The 11,391-nt window shown below is 44.1% G+C and overlaps 1 protein-coding gene across 1 annotated transcript; it reads left to right on the top strand.

The window, feature by feature from the left end:
• Positions 1–8,074: 8,074 nt before the first annotated feature.
• Positions 8,075–11,104, top strand: LOC112266898 (frizzled-9). The gene has a single exon (XM_024444809.2). It carries the CDS (start codon positions 8,590–8,592, stop codon positions 10,339–10,341), a length of 1,752 nt encoding a protein of 583 aa, XP_024300577.1. The 5' UTR covers positions 8,075–8,589; the 3' UTR covers positions 10,342–11,104.
• Positions 11,105–11,391: the final 287 nt, after the last annotated feature.

Below are 11,391 nucleotides of genomic sequence, written 5' to 3'. Positions count from 1 at the left end.
CTCCACCTCACACAATGTGTGTGCACACAAATACACACACACAAGCACACACACACACAGTTTATTAATAGGACTTGTTTGGCCTGTCAAACTTGCTGGTAATCCTTAAGGGGCAGAAGTGGGAGGGGGTGTGAGAAGGGGGTTCAAAGATAGATGCCGTCCCACCCGCTGCTTGTCCTCCAGCCGATCTCTCCCTCTGTCCTCTACCCCTTTACACCCTTGCCACACTGTTGCCCTTTTCCTCCAGTTGGAGATGGTGCTAGGCTACAGTTATCAACAACCACGAGAGATTACACTGTGAGGTTACACTGATACAGTATCTTTCTCTATGCCATTGTACCTCTTCTGTAAGACTCAGGGAGACTCAGGGAGACTCTGAGGACCTTCACAGGATCTGTGAGAACACTGATTGCATTGATTGCCATGACCTAGTCCTCCAGACTTTTACACAAATAGGAAGGGAGTGGGGGCAAATTATGTAATTCAATCGCCACGTGATTGGCTTGTTGGCCTGTCTGTCAACCTTTCACTACACAGAAACCCTCAGATATAGCTGAAGTCACCTGATGTCCTTTTATCTCCCTAGGCATCAAAGTGATGATTGAAAAAGGAGTACTGGACATACACAAATAGTAGAGTGGCCTTGTTTTCCCATGTACGCTGCCAGGTTGTGATGTATAAATAGGTGGGCTGTGTCAGTGTGTGTGACCAGGGCGTTGAGGGGGGCTGTGTGTGTGACATGGGGGAGGGGCTGGGGAGTTGTGGCTAGTGTCCGGGGGCTGGCGGTGCTCTCTTATGTGCTGAGACCCAAGAAGCCGCCCCGGGAAGGTGGTGACGGGTGGCCAGAAGGGCACGGATTCAGAGTATTTGGGTGTTAATTGAGCTTATTGGTCCGCTATTCACAGCCTTGACGTGACGGTGATTTAAGAGACTTGTGTGAGAGAGAGTGGGATAGAACTGGCTGTCTGATGATCGCGGCTCTATTCTGTTAGCGACAAGATAAGGAAATAACTTACTTACCGTTTCATCCACTCTGATAGTACACCGAGTGTACAAAACATTAGGAACACTTGCTCATTCCATGGCATAGATTGACCAGGTGAATCCAGGTGAAAGCTATGTTTCCATATTGATGTCACCTGTTAAATCCACTTCAGTCAGTGTAGATGACGGGGAGGAGATAGGTTAAAGAATTGTTAAGCCTTGAGACAATTGAGACATGGATTGAATGGGCAAGATATTTAACTGCCTTCGAATGGGGTATAGTAGTAGGTAGGTGCCAGGTGCACCGGTTTGAGTGTGTCAAGAACTGCAATGCTGCTGGTTTCCCAGTGTATCAAGAATGATCCACCACCCAAAGGACATCCCGCCAGGCTACCTGCCGCCCTGTGGGAAGCATTGGAGTCAACATGGCCAGCGTCCCTGTAGAATGCTTTCGACACCTTGTAGAGTCCATGCCCCATCGAATTGAGGCTGTTCTGGGGGCAAAATGGTGTGCAACTCAATATTGGGAAAGTGTTCCTAATGGTTTGTACACTCATTGAATGTTTTACTCCTTTTCTCTAAAACTCAGGTTCATTCTAAAACACAAAGGAGAGAAAGGTATTTCAGAGGAGATATTAGAAACTAGAAGCTCATTTTAGATGTATTGTTTTTACTATGTCTGGGGGTTTTCAAGCAGCACATGACAGATTTTGTGAAGAGGGATGGCAAATGCTAGTTTTACATTGATTTAGGAATATTGCTTATTACTTTAATAGCTACACCTGACCTTCTTGGCTACATGTAGTCCTTGGTCCAAATGTAGTCCTTCCACCTCAGCCTTAACACAGTAGTAGTTTACTCCTGCACACTGACCCAAAGTGACATCTAACCAAGCCTAGCATTCCCTGTAACGGAGAATGCCTGCTGAGAACTCATATTCCGGGGAAGCAGAATATAACATATTCTCCAGTTATTTCGACCTTGGCAAACAGGCATTGTTCTTCTGTTACCCGTCCACAGAAATGTGAATAATCCAAGTTTGCGAGTGTCAACAACAAACTACCTGATATAATTTGTATGCCTCCCTTCGAAGAGTTATCTTTACACTCTTCCAAAGCATTTCTGACCCCACTTTACCGCCTTACAACCATCCAATCCCTCAACCCCCCTTCCCCTTACATTAGGCCTGCGACCACACAGTAATATTGCTTTCCATGGCATTGCTCCCCAGGACCAGAGAGAGTACACGTGTGTATGGCCAGAAAGGTCATCTTTCAAAAACAAAAGGCAAAAGGTCAACATCAGGCCTCCCTTTCCTAACTCTCTTTATTACCTATATCTGTCACAGACTACACACACACACATGCACACACACACACAAATGAATGAATGCACAGACACACAATTGGACAGGAATTGCGTAACTCTGCAAACACACACACACACAAACACACACATATTCTCTCTCTCTTCCTTTCACTTTGGACATGGTTAAAAGGATAGATGAGAGTCAGGGGTTGTGGATTAGAATCCCTGTTTTTAGAGAGATTATATTAAATCTCCTTTAGTTTTCTCTGCAGTAAATGATATCGCACGTTTCTTGACATAGTTTGGTTGGATGCTATTGTTTGGACCTTTTTAATGAATCCTTCTTATAGAACTGAGAGCCCCGTTTATTTTTGAAATCCTTCAAAAATATTTGCTTTGCTTGGCACCTCACATTCTTACCATACGTCTGAGGAGCCTGTCTGTGCTGCCTGGGTCCCTTGATTTGGAAAAGTGCTGGGTTTTGCCTACCTCGTTAAGTGCCTGCGTTCCCTCCCCTCTGACAGAGAGAGAGAGGAGTGGGGAGGACAAGGAATAGGCAGCCATTCACTTATTTTGTCTACCTGCCACCATCAGAGCTGTAAAGAACATTATCTTTCCACATCACTGAGAGATGGAGAACACAGATGGGTTGTGATGATGAAAGAATTTGTTCCTTTCAATTCTTTTACAATTCTCTGAACCAGTTACAGAATAGAAGGACAATAATAGTCCAATACTGTAATTCATGAGAGTTCAGAATATTAATAGTGCAGTAGTGCACTAGTGCATACCTTGTGCACTCACCCACTGCAGTAAATTAGGCAACATGTTTCCTGCTACTGAAATGGTTCTGAAACTAACTGTGCACAAACATTCAGTGAGCACTCTACCCCACCCTCACCGACAAGGGATGGCCCCTCATTCTATACGGTGAGACTTAGCTAAGGCCAGGGTATCAGAGCAGTAGAGGATTGGGACTGAATGAACAAAGAGTTAATTGCATCATCCAACCTCCGACAATATGCCATTATGCTCCCCGTCAAAAGCAGTATGGCTGACCAGATGTAGTGCTTTAAGTGAGAGGTGTCTCTTGTTACACTCATAATGACCACAGACAGCCAGCGTCTCTGGGAGAGTAATGTCAACCCAAGCTGTGGCAAGCTCTCCCATTGTTCTCCACGGCGTGTTTATGGCTTGGTGTCTGATATATGATAACCAATAAGTAAGAGGAGTAATAATTACAAGGCCCACACGTTGGATTGTCTGATTACTGGATGTAACACAAGATGGCGGGTTTGTTTGAAGGCTGGTTATTATAAAGACATACTGTACAAAAACCTGGCAATGGCAAGCTGTGTTATATTGCAGTGTTGGAGAAGGGGGAGTGTGTGTGTGTGTGTGTGTGTGAGAGAGAGAGAGAGGGGGAGAGAGAGAGGGAGAGAGTATGAGGGATTAGAATTAACCTCAAAATTTGTACTTTCTTCCAAGAAGTGGGAAGTCAATTCTCGGGTTAGCCACCTCTCTCATGTATTCCTTCCTGATAGGTCATTCCAGTCATTGTGCCTTTGTAATGGGTTCCATTGACCTTTCAAGTGGACTCACAACTGTTACACCTTGAGAAGCTATATCTAGATAAGTATATTTTTGTTAAGCCTTTTTGACTCTTAGGCCCTCTCACTTTGCCTCATGGCTTTGAAACCTGGGCCTTTTAGAAGCTAAGCATACGCTAGCTCTTTCGACGACATGAAAGAACTGTGAAGTATCATACTAGATTTACCAAAAGCATCATGCTGATGTCGAGCAAGATAACATCTCTGTGTCTGGAATGCACTTCCTCTCTGGCTAGATGAGTATCAAGCCCCAATTTGAAATTGATGGCAAGGTGACAGCATATTTTACCAACTGCCAAATCTCATGCATCACCACATTATAACACTACGGGTTAAGTGGTTTTATTGCCTGCTTTCACCACCATTTGTAAGAAAAGAAAGATAAATAGTCAAGGCTTTCTCTCTCGCTCTCCAATTTATTTTCAATCGAAGGGGCTTTATTGGCATGGTAAACATGTATTGACATTGCCAAAACAAGTGAAATAGATCAACAAAAGTGAAATAAACAATAGAAAATTAACAGTAAACATTACATTTACAAAAGTTCAAAAAATAATGACATTTCAAATGTCATACAGTTTTTCTCAATTGCTAAAACACAATTTCTGAAACCTTGCTCCATTTCCTGAAAACACTAAACACAAAACCTCATCTTCAAGCACTATTTACATAACCTCCAACCTCGCCTCAAAACAGTTTTACCTGTGTTCAAAATCAAACACTGCTCTCAAATCATAAACAAAGTGATGTACACTCTCAAGCAGTCAGTAAATACACTGAAAAATAGAAAACACAATTCTCAGAGAGAAGTACATTTTTAATCTAAAAAATAAATCATATTTTTCCGTCATTGTCTTTTGATGAACGAAAACATTTTCTATCATAGTAGCTCAAAATTTATCAGAAATTACTCTGCTTTGCAATTTTGTTTTTCCTCCTCCTTGTACCCCTATTTACAGTACTGTACCCTGCATCTCACAAACTTGTCCTTTGTCTCTGTAATTCTATGAACTTGCAACCAGTCAAAATCTATTGAGTAGTCAGTACTGTTACAGTTTCTCAGTCGCTTTGGTGCATTTCTTAGATCAAAAGTGCAATTCTTAATACTACTTGTACAAATTCCAAATCTAGTCACTTGTGCACATCAGTTTTTTTTGATTGCTTAAGCACGATTTTCAAAACAGGGCCCGTGTTTTCAAAACACTACACACAATTAGCACAACCACACACCCAATTAGCAAAACACTACAGATCCTTTGCAGTTACACTCTGCTGTGATAAACCTAAAACACTTCTACTTCCCTATGATTAGAGTAGGCTACTAACAAAGTACAAATATAATGTAAATTCACCAAACACTACACAAGACCAATGTTGCAGACTGAAGAAACTCATTTACACGCCCAAAATGTTGACATGGAGATTCATAATACTGTAACCAAACGTCCCTTTACGTATTGTAAGTTAAAAAAAATATTTAAAAAAATAACTAGACATTGTCTCTTCGCCTAGCTGGATCTGGCCAGAGAATTATCAACAACATCGCAGGCAATGTTGTCATTAGCAAGACACCTTGGAAAGAAACGTCTTGAATGACGAATCCATCCTTGCATTGCTGCTACCTCCATCTGGTCACAGGCCTCCATGGCTTGGATGAGGGGTACCTCAGCCTGGAACGGAGATCATATACCTTCCACCGCCATGCCGAGAAAAAATATTCTATAGGGTTGAGGAATGGAGAGTATGGTGGAAGATATAGGACGGTGAAATGTGGATGTTGCTGAAACCAGTTCTGAACCAGAGCAGAGCGGTGGAAAGACACATTGTCCCAGACAACAATGTATTGCATATGATCCATTTGATTTGCTGCTGTTATGTTGTGCAATTGGTCCAAGAATGTAAGTATGAGTGCTGTGTTGTAAGGGCCCATATGGGCATGGCGGTGGAGGACCCCATTCTGTGTAATGGCTGCACAGTGTTATATTATATTATAATATAACACTGCACAGTGTTATATTACCCCCACGTTGCACTGGGACATTGACTATAGCCCTGTGGCCAATGATGTTTCTTCCCCTCCTTCGTGTTCTCGTCAGGTTGAACCCAGCCTCATCTACGTAAATGAAATCATGCTGGATCTCCTCTCCATCCATTCATAAAACTCTGAAAAACAGTGTCAGGCAAAATTGTGTAGTTCAGTGTGGATCTAGTATACATATTACAGTAAAAGATTGAGAGACAGTATGCAAGATCACACTGCTAAAGTGAATACATACCTCTGCATAATCATGCCGCAGTCGTTTCACCCTTTCAGAATTGCGCTCGAAAGGCACTCGATAAATTTGCTTCATTTGAATATGTTTTCTTAAGGATGCGTGCCAGTGTTGATGTTGAGACCTGATGGATATCGTTGAAAAGGCGTGGTTATTGACAATGTTATCTTGGAGCTGCTTGAGTGTTATAGCATTGTTGGCCAAAACCATGTTTACTATCTCCCTCTCTTGCTGTTCTGTGAACATAGGAGGCCTTCCCCCTTGTCGTCCCTGACCCTCAATCCTATGTAGAAAAAAACAATATACAATAGTACAGTAATTTCACAGGAAAAGGTAACAGAAGTGCTGAAAGTGCATAGAATACAGTACTGTAAGCAGTTACTGAAACCGTGCAGATGTTTTTGATATGATGATATTTTTACAATACCCATTTTCCAGTCGAAATGTTCTCATCACACTTGCCACTGTATATCGGCTTAGATTTGGCTGTACTCGCAGTCCAGCCTCCCTCAGCGTCAGGCTGTGGTTGACAACGTGGTCAACCAGTGTTGCGCGGATCTCATTTGTCAGAGTCGGTCCTCTTTGAGCACCTTCTTATCTTCCTTTTCCTCCTTCTTCTCCTCCTTCTTCTCCTCCTCCTTCTTCTCCTCCTCCTCCTTCTTCTCCTCCTCCTTCTTCTCCTCCTCCTCCTTCTTCTTCTTCTCCTCCTCCTCCTCCTTCTCCTCCTCCTCCTCCTCCTCCTCCTCCTCCTCCTCCTCCCTCCTCCTCCTCCTTCTTCTCCTCCTCCTCCTTCTTCTCCTCCTCCTTCTTCTTCTCCTCCTCCTTCTTCTTCTCCTCCTCCTCCTCCTCCTTCTTCTTCTCCTCCTTCTTCTTCTCCTCCTCCTCCTCCTTCTTCTCCTCCTCCTCCTCCTCCTCCTTCTTCTTCTCCTCCTCCTCCTTCTTCTTCTTCTCCTCCTCCTCCTCCTCCTCCTCCTCCTCCTTCTTCTTCTTCTCCTCCTCCTCCTCCTCCTCCTCCTCCTCCTCCTCCTCCTCCTCTTACTCTTTCTCTGACTCTTTCCATTGTGCTTGAAGACCAATGACCTCACCTGCTGCTTTTTATAGTGCTCATACACCTGATTGGTGTGTCTACAATTAAGCAAACGAGTGTTTGCACACCTGATGACTGTGTTGAACCAATTGGTTGGACGGTGTGGTAATCTGACAGTCAGTGCTTTGGTATTGCAAGGACGTGACTTCATGATAGATGTTTGTGTGTAATGTATGTTAAGTGTGTTTAGTGTTTTGCAAATCACTGTGTGTAGAGTTTTGCAACAAGTGTGAGGTTGACAATGTGCTTATAGTTGTGCAAATATGGGCTGATGTTTTGCTTCTTGAGTGTAAGGTTTTGCTAATAGTGTACTACTTTTAATTTTAGTGTGTAAGCAATCCAAAAAAACTGTAAAGCAATTTCTTATTCCTTTGAACAAATTGCAATTGATAATGTACAAGTGTCAGCTTTTTTCCACATGAACAGAGCCCCAGGACCAGCTTGCTTAGGGGCTCTTCTCCAGGTTTATTTGTCTGTATGTAATGGTTTTGTTATGGCAGGTTTGGGAATTGCTTCCTTTTAGGTGGTTGTAGAATTTAACGTGTAGTCTATCATAAGATGCCTTACAAACTATTTGGACAGAATGGGCCATAGCCTATTGTCATGATCACTCGGTCAAATTATAAGATTCAAGTTTATCCAAACCTCACTCACCACCTTCAAATGTTCAAATAAATAAATGTGGAATTAATATAGTCGTGCGTGCGCTTAAAGACGCTTCTCAGGTCGGTGGTGGGCGGTGCGAGATGGAAGCGTCGCGTCATGGAAGTGCCCACCCTCGCGTCGAGTAAGAGCCGCAAATAGAAGAGAAAGTTCAGTGTTCTCAAACGATGGATGGAGAGCGGTTGTCTGACGTAGAGTGAAATGTATGTACTGCTGCAAACAGCTGCACGGATTTAGCTTTAAACATGTTTTATTCAAAACTAAGAAGTCCAGGATTAACACGTTCTGTAATGAACGTTGTTTGAGCTCACCAGCGTTATTTTCTCATTTCATTGCAAACTTAATTTTCTAGATTGAACTCTGCCGTGCTCGAATTGGCTCGGAGTCTTACCTTCTAAGGACATTTAAACATTTAATACCGTGGAAGCTTTTTTTTAATGTAATAGACTAATGTGTACCAACTGGAATGAATTTTTTATAAATTTGACCTGCATTTGCGTTGTATAGCAGCAGGAAATGCATTTGTAACAACGGATTTACAACGCTTGTTTTGAGGGCTGTGCTTAGAATGGTAAAATCATATGGACATATCCGCATGAATTTACATTTTCGGTCTGAACAAATGCAACTTGTTCTTACACTAAACATATGACTGAAAAGAAGCATGGAGGGGTCTCCTTTGAAGATACTGATTTCTCTCTGGTGTCAGTTGGTGGTTGCTGGCTACAGTGTGGAGCTAGGAACCTACGACCTGGAACGAGGCAGACCAGCCAAATGCGAACCCATAGTAATCCCCATGTGCCAGGGCATTGGCTACAACATGACCAGAATGCCCAATTTTATGGACCATGACAACCAAAAGGAGGCTGCCATCAAGCTGAATGAGTTTGCACCTCTAGTGGAGTATGGCTGTGATGTGCACCTTCGTTTCTTCCTCTGCTCTCTCTACACCCCCATGTGCACTGATAAAGTGTCTACCTCCATCCCAGCCTGCAGGCCCATGTGTGAGCAGGCCAGGCAGAAGTGCTCACCCATTATGGAGAAGTTCCACTACGCATGGCCTGACTCGCTGGATTGCTCCAAGCTCCCGACCAGGAATGACCCCAACGCGCTGTGCATGGAGGCTCCAGAGAACGACACCAAGACAGAGATCAAGAAGGGAGAGGGCATGCTTCCTGTTCCCCCTCGGCCAAGGCAACCGGGTAGCGGTAACGGGCGCTCCACTGGCAGTCTGGGGTCCTGCGAGAACCCAGAGAAGTTCCAGTACGTGGAGAAGAGCCAATCGTGTGCTCCCCGCTGCTCCTCGGCAGTGGACGTGTTCTGGTCCAGAAGGGACAAGGACTTTGCCTTCATCTGGATGACGGTGTGGTCAACGCTCTGTTTCGTCTCTACGTCCTTCACCGTTCTCACCTTCCTCCTGGACCCCCACCGCTTCCAGTACCCTGAACGGCCCATCATCTTCCTCTCCATGTGCTACAACATCTACTCTGTGGCCTTCATCATCCGCTCGGTGGCCGGGGCCGAGAACATCGCCTGCGACCGGGAGAATGGCGAGCTCTACATCATCCAGGAGGGGCTGGAGTCCACAGGCTGCACCATCGTCTTCCTCATCCTCTACTACTTCGGTATGGCCTCGTCCATCTGGTGGGTCATACTTACCCTCACCTGGTTCCTGGCCGCTGGTAAGAAGTGGGGCCACGAGGCCATTGAGTCCCACAGCAACTACTTCCACATGGCCGCGTGGGGCATCCCGGCTCTGAAGACCATCATCATCCTCACCATGAGGAAGGTAGCAGGGGATGAGCTGACGGGTCTGTGCTACGTGGGCAGCATGGACTCTGGGGCGCTCACCGGCTTTGTGCTTATCCCTCTGTCCTGCTACCTGGTCATTGGCACGTCCTTCGTCCTCACCGGCTTTGTGGCGCTCTTCCACATCCGCAAGGTGATGAAAACAGAAGGCACCAACACGGAGAAGCTGGAGAAGCTGATGGTGAAGATCGGCATCTACTCCATCCTGTACACGGTGCCCGCCACCTGCGTCATTATCTGCTACTTCTACGAGAGGCTCAACATGGACTACTGGAAGTTCAGGGGGCTAGAGGGCAAGTGCGTGTCGTTCCCCGGGCGCCGGAACGAGGACTGCTCCCTGGATGCGTCGGTGCCCACTGTAGCGGTGTTCATGTTGAAGATCTTCATGTCTTTGGTGGTGGGCATCACCAGTGGTGTGTGGGTGTGGAGCTCCAAGACCCTGCAGACCTGGCAGGGCCTGTGCAGCAGGAAGCTGGCATCAGACAGGACTAGCAGGAAGCCCTGTGGCAGCGTGAGCTGCAGCACACACTGTCATTACAAAGCCCCTGCCGTGGTGCTCCACATGGCAAAGACAGACCCTTACTCAGAAAGCCCCACACATGTCTGACACTGATAGACAATATATTACCAGTATGCAGTTCATTCAATGCTCTGTCTAAACGCATGGAGCTACTGGGGTGACATTGTAGTATATGGAATAAGATTGAGAGGAATGAAAGAAGTTATAATTCAACTGTCAATTGCTGCTTTTCTGTGCATAGGGAGAAAGCACAGGCTACAGTATGGAAGTAGACACAGCTTTCCTTATTTCAGTATTGATGCATTTCAGTATTGCTCTCTATAGACACACAAGATGTGTGGACATGTATTTCACAGAGATGCTCAACTGCAATGCAGAAAAGGACTTGCATGGACATTTTAAAGGAGAGGCATTGTTCTCCCCTAAACTGGGTATAAATAACTTCATAAATATGTTTAAATGTTAAACAGTCTATTTATTGTATATATATTTAATTGAAGTTTACTTTGGTTTCCCACAAGTTTGATTGGAGTGAACATGCATCTATTAGGCTAAAGATTAAACTCTTGAGAATCAAGGAAAATAAAGTGCCTCTTATCAAGTTCTTAAGAATAATAACATGTGGTATACATTTTCAAACGGTCTTTTAATTGTATGTTCTTGGTCAAGGTTTATTTACTATTATTAAGTTCAGTGTGAATCCTATAAATGTTTCAATATGGTGTCGCTTCATTATATTGATTGAAAATTATATTTAGTGGAGACTTGAGAGGAAAATACATTGCAAAACATATTGCATCTTATGTTCTCTTTGATAATAATTTGGTTCTATAATAAATAAATCAAAACATTTCTCACAAAAGGAGAACTTGGTTAGATTACCTATGGCTATAGATATTCATGATTCGTTCATTTCATTAACCCAGGACGACCAGAATAAATCAGATGTGCTAGACTGTAGTAGGGTTCATTCTCTTTTGGGTGAAGTAGACTGTAGTAGGGTTCATTCTCTTTTGGGTGAAGTAGACTGTAGTAGGGTTCATTCTCTTTTGGGTGAAGTAGACTGTAGTAGGGTTCATTCTCTTTTGGGTGAAGTAGACTGTAGTAGGGTTCATTCTCTTTTGGGTGAAGTAGACT

Source organism: Oncorhynchus tshawytscha, linkage group LG14 (genome assembly GCF_018296145.1).
Source record: "Oncorhynchus tshawytscha isolate Ot180627B linkage group LG14, Otsh_v2.0, whole genome shotgun sequence".
Taxonomy (NCBI): Eukaryota; Metazoa; Chordata; class Actinopteri; order Salmoniformes; family Salmonidae; genus Oncorhynchus; species Oncorhynchus tshawytscha.
This window is presented reverse-complemented; position numbering and strand designations above follow the sequence as displayed.

Excerpts from the sequence above, each read along its gene's own strand:
- LOC112266898 (XM_024444809.2), top strand. The coding sequence starts at position 8,590 with ATGGAGGGGTCTCCTTTGAAGATACTGATTTCTCTCTGGTGTCAGTTG.